Source organism: Triturus cristatus, chromosome 3_2 (genome assembly GCF_964204655.1).
Source record: "Triturus cristatus chromosome 3_2, aTriCri1.1, whole genome shotgun sequence".
Classification (NCBI taxonomy): Eukaryota; Metazoa; Chordata; class Amphibia; order Caudata; family Salamandridae; genus Triturus; species Triturus cristatus.
Genome location: NC_140584.1, coordinates 933,318,527 through 933,335,722, shown reverse-complemented (window position 1 = coordinate 933,335,722; position 17,196 = coordinate 933,318,527). Strand labels below are relative to the sequence as shown.

The following is a 17,196-nucleotide window of genomic DNA, read 5'->3' as shown; positions in this document are numbered from 1 at the left end:
GTGTTATAGGAAAGTGACATTTCTGCATGGTTGCCCCAAACCTTTTGCCTGATGCAATTTGACTGAGTGTGCCCTGGGTCCCTGACTATCAGGTTCCCAGGGTCTGTGTTCTTTCCCTAACCTGTACCATTGTTTCCACAACTGGCACAACTCTAGCCTACCGGTAAGCCCCTTATAAGTAGTACCTATGGTAGCAAGGGCATGGTAGCCAGAGAAACGCCTCCGAGGGCTGCAGTAGGTATTATGCCACCCTGAGAGACCTCTCACCACAAACATGCACCACTGCCCTTGCAGCCTCCGTGTTGTGGTGCAGCTAAAAGTGAAGAGTCGACAAGGCACACATCCCTATTTGCCATGCCAGCCCAGCACTGCATGAGGTCTAGGTGAGTCATCCTTAAGGTAGGGTGCACTATACGTCATGTGAGGACCTATCGGCATGAGCAGATAGGTCTCTATAATGTCTAAGGCCATTCTTATATATTATCAGTGCGCAGTACAGCCATCCTGAGTATGTGGTCGGGAAACTGGTCATTAGGAGTTTCCTAGCACCATAATGGCTTTACTGAATCCAGGGATGTTTGGTATCAAACATCTCAGAATACTTAACCAGCAATGATTCCAGTGTCAAATTTATTATTCCCTGCACTCGGGGTCCCTTATTAGAGGGGACCCCTGAACTAAACCAACCAATGGTGTGTTCCTGACTGGTGAGCACCAGCCTGCCACCACAAAACAAGTTTCTGGACCCGTGGGGTGGGAGCCTCTGCTCCCTAGGCCCAGAAACCAAGCCTTTCCTGGGCGGAGGTGTTCATACCTCCCCGAAGTCAGGAAGAGCCATCTGTGGCAGGGTAGCTTCAAAGGCCTTGCCGCCTTTGCAACTCGACCCCCATTCTCGCCTGCTATGAGAGCCAGCACCTTTCCTGTCTCACCCCCTTTTCGTCGGGAAGACAGGTGGGAAAAATCAGGACAGCACAGAAGGTTTACCCACCTCTGCCAGCTCCACCCCTCAGGTGGGGAGGCTAAGTAAAGCCTTCAGTGCCTGCCATTTTGCAGATGGCAGGCACCCCCCAATTAGGATCAGGGATTGTGCCGACCCTAAGGGCCGTAGCCCATTGGCTGTTGTCTCGAGACCCCTAAACACCCCCTAAATTCAGTATTTAGGCTGCAGCCCTGAACCCAGAAGCTAGTTCTTGATGACCTAAGAAGATTGGAATCCTGAAGACATCGCAGCAGTGGCGACTTCAGGCCCAACTGACTTGGCCCCAGCCCTACAGGCCTGCCTGCAGGTCCAAAGAAAACTACGGCTCCAAAAAGGATCAGCAACCTTCAGATTTGGTGAGGACTGACCCCCCCCCAAACTTCAATAAGGACTTGAGACTCCTGAGGGCAGAAGCCTTGTCCACAGAAGAAGATCCAAGTGCTGCAGGACCAAGAAATCCTACTCCAGGACTTACCTCTGCACCAGCCGTTCACAACCTGTGTCCCGAGGGTCCATCCAGACTGGAGTGGTCCACCAGCGATTCGGACCTCCAAACTATCGAGGGGTGTCACCTCCAAGGTTCCGTGTCGACGCCTGCAGCCTCTTCACAATGACCCCACTCCACTGCGACCAGACCGGTAAGCAGATTCCCGACATCGAAAGGCACCCCTGCAGTCTCCGACCCTGCGTCCTGTTGACCCGATCCCGAAGTGTTCTGACGTTGAGGGACATCTCTGCTTACCTGCCCAGCTGTTGGCTCCTCCCGGAAGACTTCCCGGACCGAACCTGCAGCTGAAATCCAAACACAACATCCGCCATAGGATTGCATTGGGCTCCCGACACGTCTAAGCACCCTGCACCTGGTCACCCCTGTGCCACTGGTGGTGAAGTCATGGCACTAACTTGGGACCCCCTTTGCCCTCACCTTAAACCTAGGAGCTTGTCTCCCAAAACCGAGTGGCCCGCCCGTGAGCAGCCACCAACCGAGGCGCCCCTTAGCCCCATTAACTAACCTTGGCAACCTTGCACTCTGCATCCGGCTGCCCTAGTGCCGTAGTTGGTGAACCTAGAGTGCTGAACTGAACCTTAGTTCTACCCCCCAAAACTCAGTTACCAAAACAGTTTACTTACCTGTAAATGTAACACTGCTTTTTCTCCATAGGATTACATTGTGGGTTTTTCTGTTGATCCTGTCTTGTACTGCAACAAAGTAACTTAGGATCTTCAAATGTGTTAACTTGTTTGCTAATGTATTACAATGCCCAAACTGCGTGATAAGTTTGTTTTGTGCAAAAGTAGAAAAGTAACTAAAAAGTAATCTTAAGTAATTGCATGTATTCTAAAGAGTGTACAAACCATTTTCTCTACTGCAAAGTAACTTGTATGCTCCTACAAAACCACACTATATCTTGAAAAGTATCACTGTATTGAAAGTACCACTTACCTGCTACTGAGTAACTCTTGGTTCTAGTAATAAAAATAAAGATTTCAACCAGGACTACAGTAATACCTGATATAGAGAACAGGGTGGATGAGCTCGACACCACCCCTTGCCTCCACCTGGAGATGAGGGAGCTAAGGTATCTATGCAAACTAAAGAAAATACTAATGGGGGTCCAAATCCTTCCACTGTCAAACTCCAGGAATTCTTGGCAGAATACTCTAAGGAACACCCCTCAGAAGTAGATGAAACCTGTGATGGAAGGACAACACCCAACCTCCCCCCTCAACCCCCCTCACTAGATAGAGAGAACAGGGCTCATGTGCCTCTGACTCCAATGATAGTACTCACCACCCCTAGAACCCACACAGGTGGGTCAGGTCTTGGGGAGATCACTGAGGACAGCCTCCGTGGAGAGGACTCCTTATAGTAAGATTGGCCAAAAGATTACTGGCTCTAGAAAAAGAAACACTAGTGATGGTCTTACCCCCATCAATGGTGGCTGCAATATCAAACCTAGAGGAAAAAGAAAGTTCTTGTGACCATAAAATCACCAAAGGGATAGTCCCCAAATATGAGGAAGGTGATGACATCACCAAATGGTTCACAGCCTTTGAGAGGGCCTGTGGAATGAGGCACACTGGGCAGCCTTACTTTCGGAACTGTTCTCTGGTAACTGCAGAGACAGACTTCTGCCCCTCACTGGGCCAGATGCTGAGTCCTATGATCTCATGAAGGGCACCTTGATTGAGGGCTTTGGACTCACAACTGAGGAGCATAGGATTAGATTCAGGGGGCTCACAGAACCTAAAGTCAATCCTGGGTTGACTTCATGGACTACTCAGTAAAACACTAGATGGTTGGTTAACTGGATGTCATGTGCAGGACTATGTTGGACTTTACAATTTGTTGATGAAAGACCACATGTTAAGTAATTGCACAAATGAAAAGTTGCATTAATACCTAGTGGACCTAGGTCAAATTTCTCCCCAAGAATTGGGAAAGAAGGCAGGCCATTGGGTCAAGACAAGGGTGACCAAAACTTTCACTTGGGGTGACCAAAAGAAAGGGGTTACAAAACCTCCCCAGGGGAAAGGTGGTGATCCCCTTAAAGACAAAAACCAAGAGTCTTCTAAAGCCCTCCCCCCCCAAAATCATCTTCAGGAGGGTGGGTCCCAGAAGTCTTCCCAGCCCATTGGTGGGTATAAAGGTAAACATGTTGATCCCCTAAAGGTCTGGTGTCGCACTTGTAAGAAGCTTGAGCACCAAACTGGAGATTCTCCATGTCCCAATAAAAATGCCCCTAGTCCACCTCCAGTTAGTACTGGTGTGGCAACTCTCCAGATGGGATCAACAGTGTGCCCAGAGCAAATCAGGGTCCACACTGAAGTTCTAGTTTCTGAAGGGGAGGGAGAGTTGGCCACTTTAGCTGTCTGACCCCTAACCTGAAAAAGTACTTGCAGTACCCCTTTGTGAATGGGACTAGAATAGAAGCCCTGATGGATACAGGTGTTAGTGACACTTTGGTGAGATATGCACTGGTTTCCCGAGGACAATACCAGACTGTAAAGTCCTATCCATTCACTAACTCTGGCAGTGTCACAACAGACCATTCCATGGCCATGGTGACATTAGACTGAGGGGTAGTTGGGGGAAGGAGGGAGGGGAGTGGAGGAGGGTGGGGGTTACTAGCCTGAAATAGGTAGTGGTCTCTCCAAAGCTTCCAGCTGACTGTCTCCTTGGAAATGACATGGAGACCTCAGAATGGTCTGAGGTAGAACTGAGAACCCATGCAGTCATGCTGCAAATCCCTGAGATAGTGTGAGTGAAAACAAGAGCACAAACTCGAGCACAGAGTGAAAAAGAAGTGTTGGACTCCTACAGTAACCCATTACTGCTCGACTTTGTTATAGCAGATGAATCAAGTACCCAAAGGAACTAAATTGTAGAGGACCCACAGACACCGGTGGTAAATAAAAGCACAAACTACAAATTCTGGACAGTAACCATTGACTACTTACCCCGTGACAAATGGCTTCACACCCGACCTTACATAAAGAGGTAAAAACTTGACTCTTCCCCACTGCACTTTGATAAATACACAGAAATGTACAGTACACAAGGAAATGTAAGACTACCTATTCAACACAGGAGTTACAGCCAGCAGGCCCTAATATGAATCAACCCAAGGTTAACACTTGAGCTGCTACCTCAATATGAAAGGGAATATGCTACTTACCAGTATGCATCTGTTCTTGGCATGTAGAGCAGCAGAGCCACACACTTAGGATAGTAGATCGCCATCTGGTGTTGGGCTCGGATGCTTGCAGGTTGTTGTGGTCTTCGGAAGAAGTCTTTGGTCACGAGATAGGTGACTCCTCCCTTGGACGACAGTGCGCTTGGGCATCAACTCCGTCGTTAGATTGTTTTTCGCCATGATGGGAAATGATGGAGTTTGTAGAAAAGAGAGAGATGTCCATGAGTGATGTCTAAGTAAGACAATGCTGGAACAGATACAGGTCCCGGGGAGGTGGGTGGGCGTGTGTGGATCTGCAGCTCTACATGCCAAGACCAGATGCATACTGGTAAGTAGCATATTCCGTTCGAGGCATATGAGCTGCAGATCACACACTTAGGATAGACTATATAGCAGTATCTTCCCTAGCGGTGGTCACCTGTATCGGTTGCAGCAGTTTGAAATAAAGTTTTAAGGACAGCCTGACCCACAGAAGCGTGTTGCTTTGCTTGCACGTCAACACAATAGTGTTTAGTGAAGGTGTGTGTTGTAGACCATGTGGCTGCCTTACAAATACCTTCTAAGGGAATGTTTCCTAAGAATGCCATGGAAGCCCCTATTTTGCATGTGGAATGCGCTATAGGGGGGAACCGTTAGTGTGCGTTTAGCCTTGTGGTAGCATATTTGGATACATTTAACTATCCACCTAGCTATCCCAGATTTGGAAATGGGGTTGCCTTTATGTGGTGGAGAGAAAGCAACAAACAATTGTTTTGTTTTGCTGAATGATTTTATTCTGTCAATGTAGTAAAGAAGGGCTCTTTTAACGTCTAAGGTATGAAGAGCTCTTTCAGCTACCGAGTCTGGATTTGGGAAGAACACTGGTAACTCTACTGATTGGTTAATATGGAACGGAGATATGACTTTTGGAAGGAATTTCGGATTTGTTCTAAGAACCACTTTGTTACGGTGTAATTGTAAGAATGGTTCTTGTATGGTTAAAGCCTGGATCTCACTTACCCTTCTGAGGGATGAGATAGCGATAAGGAAAGCCACTTTCCATGTGAGGAACTGTAGTCGCATTTATGCAGAGGTTCAAATGGGGGTCCCATGAGCCTTGTAAGAACAATGTTTAGATTCCACACTGGAGAGGGTGGTAATCTGGGAGGAATAATCCTTTTTAGTCCTTCCATGAAGGCTTTGATCGCAGGTACTCTAAAGAGTGACAAGTGTTGTCTATTTTGTAAGTAGGCTGCTAATGCTGCTAGGTGGAGACGTATGGATGAGTATGCCAAATTACATCTTTGCAAGTGCAGTAAGTAGCAAATGATGTCCTGGATGGATGCATCCAGTGGGTTTATATGATTGTTAGTGCAGTAAATGGCAAATTGTTTCCATTTTGCAGCATAACAGGCTCTAGTGGTAGGTCTTCTGGCCTCTCTTATAATATTCATGCAGTCTGGTGGCAGGTTGAGGTAACCGAACTCTAGGACTTCAGGAGCCAGATCGCCAGGTTCAGTTGACCTGGATCTGGGTGTCCGATTTCTCCATGGTTCTGGGTTAATAAGGACGGGGAGAGATGCAGTTTTTGGTGTGGAACTATCGAGAGTTCTAGCAGTGTTGGGAACCACGGCTGGCGTGCCCATGTGGGAGCTACTAGGATCAATTTGAGAGACTGTTGCCTGAGATGGCGTACCACTAATGGAATGAGTGGGAGAGGCGGAAAAGCGTACGCAAATCTGCCTGACCAGTTCATTCATATCGCATTGCCCTTTGACTCCGGGTGGGGAAACCTGCCGGCGAAGGTTGGGCATTTTGCGTTTTCGTGTGTGGCGAACAGATCTATGTCCGGTTGGCCCCATTGTTGGAAAAAGGGCAGTAGGACTTGGGGATGTAGTTCCCATTTGTGGATCTGTTGAGTTTGTCGACTTAACAGACCGGCAAATTGATTGTGAATCCCTGGAAGGTGTTCTGCAAGTAGGTATATTTTCTGGGGAATGGCCCATCTCCAAATGTTCTGTGCGAGCTGGGACAGCTGGAGAGAATGTGTGCCTCCTTGTTTCTGTATGTAATACATGGCTGTCATGTTGTCTGTCCGGATGAGGACAGACTTGTTCTGGAGATGTAGTTGGAATGATTTTAGTGCTAGGAACACTGCTAGCAGTTCCAGGTAATTGATATGGAGCACTTTCTACTGAGTGGTCCATTTGCCCTGAGTGGTGTGGCCGAGGAGATGGGCTCCCCATCCTGTAAGCGATGCGTCCGTTGTCAGCACTATCTGTGGAAGAGGCTCTAGGAACGGCCGCCCTTTGGAGAGGTTTGTTATGTTCCATCATTTCAGAGAGCGATGTGTGCGGCTGTCCACCAACACCAGATCTGCAAGTTGTCTGTGAGACTGGTTCCACTGACGTGCTAGACATTCTTGCAAGGGACGCATTTGAAGTCTTGCATAAGGCACAATGAAGAATCAATACGCCATCATGCCTATGAGTTGCATGAACACTCTTGCTGGAAGAGAGTGTTGGATTTGGAATTTTGCGATAAGAGCTTGTATATTGGCTATCCTGGCTGGGCTGGGATATGCTAGGGCTGTGCAGGTGTTTATGGTGGCTCCTAGATACTGATGTATGTGAGAGGGTTGGAGATGAGATTTGGGATAGTTTATTGTGAATCCCAAGTTGTGTAAGATTTGGATGGTTTGGTGAGTGTGTAGAACACATTTGTTGAATTACTTGGCTTTTATTAGTCAGTCGTCTAGATACGGGAAGACATGAATTTGTTGCCTTTTGAGATGTGCTGCTACTACTGCCAGGCATTTTGTGAATACTCTGGGTGCGGTTGTTACCCCGAATGGAAGGACTGTAAACTGGTAGTGTTGTCCGTCAACCACAAACCTTAAATACTTCCTGTGGGCAGGATGTATGGGAATGTGGAAGTAGGCGTCCTTGAGATCTAGTGTGGCAAGGAAATCGCCTTGTTGCAGTAGTGGGAGCACTTGTTGAAGAGTGATCATATGGAAATGATCTGAGTTGATATACAGATTTAGGGGTCTGAGGTCTAGTATTGGTCTTAGAGTCCCGTCCTTTTTGGGGATTAGGAAGTAGAGTGAGTATACCCCTGTACCATGATGTTCTAAGGAAACTGGTTCTATTGCGTGTTTTTGAAGCAATGAGAGAACCTCTTGTTTGAGGAGCGTAAGATGGTCTGGTGACATGGAACACTGTTTGGGCGGTATGTGGGGGAGTGGGGGGGGTAGTTGTGAGTTCCAGGCAGTAACCATATTGGATGAATTGTCTTACCCACTTGTCTGTTGTGATTGAGTTCCAGACAGGTAGGAACTGTTTTAGTCTTCCCCCGACCGGAGTGGAATGGTCTTGGGAGAGTGGAGGAAAGTCACTGTTTTGTGGCAGGGGAGGTAGGAGTGTTGTTATTACCTCGACCTCGCCCCTTGTTGTTTCCTCTGTATCCGCCTCTAAAATATCCTCTACTGGGGGATGTTTGTGTAGCGGTTTTGAATGTAGAGGAGTTGTCCGCTCCTACATTTTTGGAGGCTCCTTTATAGAAAGAGCGCCGAAAGGAGCCATGTGGTTGGGGAGACTGTAATGCTTCCATGGACTTAGCCGTCTCTGTGTCCTTCTTCATTTTTTCAAGGGCAGTGTCTACTGCTGGCCCAAAGAGCTGTTCCTGATTGAATGGCTGACTAAGTATGGTAGTTTGTACCTCTGGCTTAAAACCTGAAATGCGTAGCCAGGCATGTCGTCGAAGGAGCACACTTGTGCTAATTGCTCTAGAGGCGGTGTCTACGGCGTCAAGCGCACATTTAATTGCTGCATTTGAAATAAGTTTTCCCTCCTGGATAAGGTCATTTGCCTGGGTTTTATATTGGTCTGGCAGATGTTGTAAGAGAGTCTCTAATTGGTCGTAGTGGGCCCTGTCATAGCGTGCTAGTAGGGCTTGGGTGTTGGCAATACGCCAAAGATTAGCAGCTTGTGCTGCTACTCTTTTTCCAGAGGCTTCTAACAGTCTGGATTCTTTGTCTGGGGGTGGTGTATCTCCTGTGGTTTGGGAGTTGGCGCGTTTCCTAGCATTAGAACCGACCAAAGAATCCAAAGGGAGTTGCCCTTTGATGTAATTAGGATCTTAAGGGGCAGGCCTATATTTCTTCTCTATCCTTGGGTTGAGAACCCTGACACGAACGGGGTCTTTAAATACTTCAGGGGCATGTTTTATGACTCTTTTAATCATGGGCAGAATTTGTACAGACTTTTGAGATTGTTCGAAAGTGTCTAATAGGAAGTCTTCCTCTGGTGCGTCTGAGTGCATTGTGACGCTGTGGTAAAGTGCCGCTCTATCTAATAATTGGCCAAACCGCAGGTGATCGTCAGGAGGCGATGGTTTTGAGGGATATGGCTGAGGGTCAGGCATGTCTGGTAGAGGGAATGCGCAATCATCCAGTGGTGAGGTGTCTGGATCCGTGAACGGATCATTAGGGTCACCCCCACCCCCTAGGGCATCATCATCATCCTGTGGAGGTGGTGTATGTGATGGAGAGGGTATAGGTAAGGGTGGTGTAGGCAGAGGGGGTGGGTTAGGAGGCAGTATGGGAGAGTAAGGAGGCATAGGGGATGTTGCAGAGTCCTTCCTGTTTACAGGAACTGGGGCAGGTGGTGTGTCCAGTTTCCGTTTTTTACATGGTACCGCGGTGACATGCCCAGTCTTGGGGTTGATATAAATCTTTTTCTACCTTGGGTCGATGGGATCTGGATGAAAAAGTTCTTGTTCTTCTGGAACAGTCTTTGGTACCGATTTCTTCGGTTCCGATCGAGGTTTTGGTTGATCGGTGGATTGTTTGATTTTAGGAGGCGTATGAGAGTCCTTAGCCGTTGGTTTCGGTACGATGATGGTTTTGGTGCCGATGTTGGTTTCGGAGCCTAAGGTATATCTGTAGGCTTGGGAACCTTCGGTGCCGGTTTATCTATTGGCCTTGATGTTTTCGGGGCCGAAGGCGTTGGAGCCGATTTCGGTGTCGAGTGGTCTTTTGTCTTCGGTGCCGAGAGTGCCGGTTGGACAATGACATGCGGTTTGCTCCGCCCCGAGCTACCGGAAGGCTTATGTTTCTTCCGAGCCGAGCCCGGAGGCGGGGCTTCTGAAGGATGTTTTCGGTCTCGACTGGGGCCAGTAGGCGAAGTCTTGACCAATGCCTTTGGTTTTGGTGGGGTTGGGGCAGGGGCAGTAGTACTCACACGTTGCCCAGGAGTGATGGGTTCGTCTGAGTCGTCTGCTTCGGAAATTATTTGTAGATCTTCAGAATCTTCTTCCGGGACATCGGGCCTTCATCAAAGATGTCCTCTGGTTCCGGAGCTGTTCTCTGTGCCATGATGTGTCGTCGAGGCCTTCGATCTCGAATGTTCTTTTTGGATCGAAAGGATGCGCAGGCTGGACAGCTGGACTCGTCGTGTTCAGGTGATAGGCACAGGTTGCAGACTTTGTGGTGGTCACTGTGTGGAAATTTTGCTCCACACTGGGGGTACGTAGGCCTCACGGCATGGATAGGCCCAGCAGCCCGCGTCAACGTCCGGAATCGAGCCGATGAAATCGATGTCGATAATGAAGGTGCTTCGATAATTTGTGAGAAGTTTTGTGCTTCGAAAAGCTTGGAATTGATATATCCAACCGGAGCGGAAAAGTTGCATCTGAACCCAATGGCGGAAAAAACGATGGAGTTGATGCCCATGCGCACTGTCGTCCAAGGGAGGAGTCACCTATCTCGTGACCAAAGACTTCTTCCGAAGACAACAACAATCTGCAAGCATCCGAGCACAACACCAGATGGCGATCTACAATCCTAAGTGTGTGATCTGCAGCTCATATGCCTCGAACACATTTTTCCAAAACCATGTTACAGTTTCAGTATGTTACTAGAAAGCTAGCAATCTATAATATATCCAATGCATGGGAGCTCATTGTCTCACTGACACTTTAGCCTATGTCCAGGCCCATCACTAATGCGTGGTATGGCTATGATTTTGCACCATCCAGACCACTCTTCATGGCCCATAACGAATGATCTGCTATAGCCTATAGCAAGTGTGGCACATCAAATGGGCAGGGTATTCGGTCTTAGATCCCAGTACCCCTACTGACCATTCACCACCTTTCTTCCCAACTCCCTTCAAGTTCCATCTGCTTGCTTGCTGTCTACTTCATATGAATAAACTCAATAGCATTTTACTGAGCTGTATCGGCAGTCACTCGCAACATGCCACTTCAACCACCTCTCAAAGTAGAACACCCTCATATTATAATTTTTAGAAGTGCGTACCATATCTTTACTTACCACTTCCTCTACAGGCCCAATTCCTCCATTACTGAAGGCCACAGAGTCCCTCCCCTCATTCCCCTTCCACACCAGCAGGCACTGAGTGGGGTCCTTCCACATTCTACTATTACTACATGTGAAAAATACAACTCCTCTGCCCCTCCCAAATCTTGAAGACAGCAAGATAAACTAACTTAAAATTACTGCTTCATGATAAACCAATAAAATGCTCACACTTTTATCCTGAAAGTGTCTATCATCTTAGTAACACAACAGTGTCAAAGGTTATCTCCTGGCAACGTGTTGCTTTCATCAAATCTCTCATCCCGTCCTACTCCCGTTTAACTTCCCTTTGTTTATGAACCTAAACTGGATCTAAAACCAACTTCGAGCTATACGGTGGCCGGTGCTCACTCACTGTATGAGCCACATTCATCGGAGAAGCAAAGGCAAACACATTGGCAAGACGCCACAAACCACACTCGCATGCCTCCACATTGGCCTGCAGGTTCCCTCTCAAGCCTACCATCTACTGCACTTAAATTTGTCAAAGCCTACTTGATCTCCTAACAGAACCATTTCAATGTGGCAACATCTTCTACACCATCTACACCATCACAGCACCATCACCATTACTCATAAAGCAATGCACTCCACAAGCAGCCACCATAAATAACCAAGAGTCCAACCCACACCAACGAAGGTACATTTATTACACCCAAGATCAACTATTCAAACAATTATAAAGACAAGCCGTTGAGACACGCACAACACATACAAACCCACCACATGAGTACACACACACACACACACACGTACAAATCATAGACAATCACAAATACCATCCCATACTCAAGACACACCAAAGCTCACAGTTCCATATCTTTATCCAGATGCTTCACAGAGGCAAGTTACAACTAATTGTCTGTATCTCTCAGAGTAATCAGGTAGTGCACTTTTCAGACAGCCCAGAGACATGCACAACCCCATGATCAAGAAACAACACAATCCTAAGAGGTCACACTGGTGGCAGACATGCGCTCTGCAAAGAACAAAGATATTGCTGGTGAATGTGCTGGTATCCAGGTGGCATGTCTCATGTTCATCATGAATGTAATAAAGAAATAAAACCTAGAGCTAAAAACAACATGGCTGGGAAGCAATTCTCTTATATCAGGTGAGAAAAAATTGCTATATGGTACCCGGTGCACAACACCAATATGAGACAGATTGTGATATAGCTGGAAATTCTCTCTTCTGAATGAAATATGTATCTATGCAAACGCAGCTTAACAAAGGGCAAATAAGCTTATGTTGTGCAAGTAAATAATCACTGAATTTACCCAATGTTAAAGAATGCAACTCTGTTTTTTTAAATAGTTTAATCAGAATAGTTTAAATAGTTTAATCTAAAAAAGGTGTATATTGTAATAAATATAAAGTGATGTGTAGATCTATACATCTCTCAATATATAGAGATTGCACAGCCACGTTACCCTGGTGGGTCCGTAGCGGTCTATTGGGGCAGCGGTTAGCGGAGCATGGTGGCGCTGGACCATTTGCAAGTGTGACTGTGTGGGACACTTTTATATGCCTTAACGAACTTTGTATTGTAACACAACGAATGGCAGCTACCCACGTGGGTAGGAACATGACTACCAGTCCCAGGAATCATAGCGAAAATACGCACCTGAGTGCAATATGCTATTAAATATGAGGGGATGTAACTGGTGGTCTCTGCTTGCCATTCTTTGTAGGAACTGCCCAGAAAGAAGGGCGTGAGCCCGAACCGCGTCGGCAGAATACGAGGAGGTGTGTGTCAATGCAGGAGGCGCTTGTGTTACCAGCGGAACCGCCCAGCGAGTACATCTCACAAAAACGGCAACTAAGAATTTTTATATTATATATATATTATATATATATATATATATATATCTATATATATATATATATATATATATATATATATATATATATATATATATATATATATATATATATATATATATCCCAACTTGTAAACAGATAAAACGCACTCTCAGGAGATAACGCCAAGATAACGTTATCTTGGCGTTATTTCCTGAGAGTGCGTTTTATCTGTTTATCTGTTTACAAGTTGGGATTAATACGGCCGGAGGCTTCGCCGGCATCACACACCAATTGTCTACGGGCCTGGGTTTCCAGTAAGAAGCAAATTTTGGAATATATATATATACCGTGAGAAAGCTATCAAGCGAAACGCGTTGGTGAGGCGCTATACTGCCCAGTAAATCCTTTTCAAAGAATCCTGAGTGTCCTGGTATTCTTTTTGGAACAGCAAAAGTGTGCGTTTGTGATACAAGGGTGACGGAGCCCATCCAGGACCGCCACGCTAGAAGCTCCAGACTTCCGTGTTCTAGCGTTCGGATATATATATATATATATATATATTTATACATACACACACACACAAACATTTGATTTTTGCTTCCAACAGCTCGCAAATGTGAAAACGTGTGTATGTATTAGTATATCCTGTTCCAAAAATATTTGAGGTAATAAGTATGATGACCTATCAACTTGCTAATGTCCTATCTGTTGAAAAGCTCCAACCACCTATGTTCCATAATTTCCCTTCTGTAGCAAAGGAATATTTTATCATAACAAGCATTTACAATGCAATAGTTCTAGCAATCATGAGTCTTTGAGCCATTGACACTGTAAATGGCAATGCCTTTTATAAAAAATTAAGAGGCATTGTCATTTACAATACCAACAGCTCAAACCTTTGCAAAAGCAACACCCATTGCGTTGCAGAGCGCGGTGTCCGGAAAGCGGGCGCCGCGCTCATTATTGAAGTTAAAAAAAATAGAGCGCGGTGTCCCTAAAGCGGGCTCTGCGCTCATTACTAAAGTTTAAAAAAAATAATGAAACCGAGCGCGGTCTCTCTGAGGCGGGCGCGGCGCGCAGTATTAAAGTAAAAAAAATACATTGAAACCGAGCGCGGTGTCCCTGAAGCAGGCGTCGCTCTCAGTATTAAAGTAAAAAATAAATAAATAAATCAACTGAGCACGGCGTCCCTAAAGCGGCCGCCGTGCTCAGAATGCAAATTTTAAAAAAAGCAGCCACCATTGTCCCCATCAGTGTCCATAAACAAAATAGTGCTCACCCACTAGATAAAGCCAACCGTGTAACTAGCCAAGTAAAAGGTCCAATCGTTATGGGCGGTAACAAATGCAGACGAGGCGGTACCAAGGCGGGACTAGCAAGCCTATTTACTAATCAGAAGCCGCCATTTAAGAAGGACATTGACAAAAATCAAATGACAAATATGGGCAGAGAGTTGGCGGGCTGCTAGTGCATACCCTAATACAGCATGCCACTAGGCTCGACCTAAAAATAGATCACAATGATGGCGTGGCTGCATAGAAGGTCATCAATGTTGGCATATAGGTACATAAAGTGCATGTTCGGTCTCTTAATTGAGAAAACATTTTGAAATCCCTTGTGAAGTCATGTTTGTGTTGGTTAAACAGCTAAGCTGTATGGCTCACCTGTGAACTCTTGGATCGCATCGTAGAACGATTAATGGGTCAATCATCAGATCATTCTGGGTATACTTGTGCTGCCGGACTAACTTCATTGAAGGCTGGAGCGCATTAACAGTCATAACCCACAGACTGTAAAGAATGAGAAAGTGTGTCATTAAAAGCAGGTACTAGACACAGAACCATTTTGAAATCATATAGATACCTACCTGTGTGACTTTTACTGAGAATACATACAAATCGTAAATCAATAATCATGCTCCAAGTAGTTAAACAAATATTTTCTAGTGCTGCAAGCCAGTATTACTATGACATAAAAAACTAGTTACTTACCTGTACACTATGGTTCTCCAGTATTATCTTTCATAGATTCACATGCTTGTATCTTCCCCGTCGTCATGGTGGGAGTCTCACGGTAACAGAATGACCACAGCAGTATAAGAAAAACTGCATAGCAAAATCCCATAGGGAATCATCTTATTTGGTAACCAAATCTCATCATTATGTGGTCCAAGACTCAGCCAATCGGCTGCTAGCCCTGCCCTCACACTCCCCAGCAGAGCCTTCCTGCCTCAGATTTCCAGCCCCGAGTGCGAGACTAAAATACATCTAGAGACAATGAGGTTCTGCCTGAGAAATGGGGAGGTGGGCGGGCCGCATGTGAATCTATGAAAGATAATACTGGAGAACCATAGTGTACAGGTAAGTAACTAGTTTTTTCTCCAGTATTGAATCTTTCATAGATTCACATGCTTGTATCAGAATAGTAAGCAGTACTTATCCCAAACTGCATTTCCAGGCTAGAACCCCCAATAACCGTGGGCTCTGCTCTTTTGGATAGAATGTTAACATACATTGCAGTATTTGAAAAATTTGTGTAAATATACATATATCTGTACATACATACATCGTTATAATCCATGATAAATACCTTAATGAAATAGGTGCCGTAGAACTGCTTGTCCCACTGCTGCATCCTTTCTCCACGCTGCGTCCAGACAATAATGTCTAGTAAAGGTGTGCGCATTCTTCCATGTCGCAGCTCTACAAATGTCTGGCAATGGCACCCCTGCAAATAGGGCCGTAGAAGTTGCCATCTTCCTCGTGGAGTGCGCACGTACTTTGGTTTGCAAAGGTTTTCCAGCTTTGACATGACACAAGGATATTGCTGACGATATCCACCTCGAGATACTAGATCTAGAAAGTGCCACCCCTTTCCTGGGGCCAGCAAAGGCTACGAAAAGCTGATTTGTCTTCCTGAATGATTGGGTCTTGTCGATATAGAATTTGAGACATCGTTTAATGTCTAAAGAGTGCAATGCTCTTTCTGCCGCTGTTGACGGGTCTTTAAAAAATGTAGGCAAAACTATTGGTTCATTCAGATGAAAACTGGAAGGGACTTTAGGAATAAATTTGGGAGAATCACTCTGTCCTGCCTGAATTGTAGGAATGGTTCTGCAATCGAGAACGCTTGAATCTCGCTGACCCTTCTTGCCGATGTGAGCGCTAACAATAACGCTGTCTTCCATGAGACAAATTGTAATTCCGCCTTATGGATTGGCTCGAAGGGCGGTTTCATTAACTGTGTAAGAACTGTATTCAGCTGCCAAGGAACAACTGGTCTTTGAACAGGAGGGAACATTCTGAAGAGCCCTCTGAGGAATTCCTTAATAACTCTTTGGGACCAAAGAGAGGGCTGATCAGGCACTCTTGTGTACCTTGAAATCGCGGCTAGGTGTACTTTTATGGACATATGAGAGAGTCCAGATTTTGCCAATGTCAGTAGATATGGGAGAATCTGATCAGAAGAGACCCGAAATGGATGCAAGTTGTTAGATGCACACCACTGACAGAACCTTTTCCATTTCGCCGCATATGTTTTGTTTGTGGAGACTGCCCGGGATCGTGATAGAATGTCTCTGCAGTCCTGAGGGATCTTTAACAGGTGGAATTCATGCTCGTGAGGTTCCATGCTGACAAGCTGAGTGATTTCAAATTTGGATGCAGTATCTGTCCGTTGTTCATCGTTATCAGATCCTGCACTAATGGGAACTGTATCCTGGGTGTCATTGAGAGGCTGATCAGTTCGGAGAACCACGCTTGTCTCGGCCACGCTGGTGCAATCAGAATCAGATGGCACGGCTCTGATTTCATTTTCCTTAAGACTTTCAGTATTAGAGGAAAGGGGGGGAAAGGCATACGCAAACATTCCTGTCCAGCACATCTGTAGCGCATTGCCCCACAATCCCTTCTGCGGAAACCTGCTTGCAAAGTTTTTGCATTTCGAATTGTGGCGGTCCGCGAATAAGTCTAGCCTTGAAAACTCCGGAAAGGTGCTTCCGATGTAGTTCCCACTCGTGAGAGATTTCGGGAGATCTGCTCAGAATATCCGCTCTTGTGTTGTCCACTCCTGCAACATGTTGCACCTGAAGCGAGATGTTGTGAGCTAGAAGCCATTTCCAAATGTCTTGTGCTTCCTTTGACAGAAGTTTCGACCTTGTGCCCCCTTGTTTTAGCAGGTAAAACATAGACGTGGAGCTGTCCGTTTTCACCAGAACCGTAGATCCGCGAAATCTGGGTAGAAAAGCCTTGAGTCCCAAGAACACGGCCCTCAGCTCTAGCAAGTTGATGTGGAGCTGCGTTTCGGCCTTTGACCAGTGGCCCTGAATTTCGAGCTCCTGGAGATGCGCTCCC

The 17,196-nt window shown here is 46.1% G+C and overlaps 1 protein-coding gene across 3 annotated transcripts in view; it reads right to left on the bottom strand.

Annotated features, from left to right (window-relative positions):
* The window catches only part of INTS2 (integrator complex subunit 2), a 305,765-nt gene that overhangs the window by 46,341 nt on the left and 242,228 nt on the right, over window positions 1-17,196 (bottom strand). For all 3 annotated transcript variants that reach the window (XM_085649420.1, XM_085649422.1, XM_085649421.1), the window contains exon 19: window positions 14,509-14,634. In XM_085649420.1, the coding sequence (XP_085505546.1) occupies window positions 14,509-14,634 (126 nt within the window). The remainder of the gene's footprint in view (window positions 1-14,508; window positions 14,635-17,196) is intronic.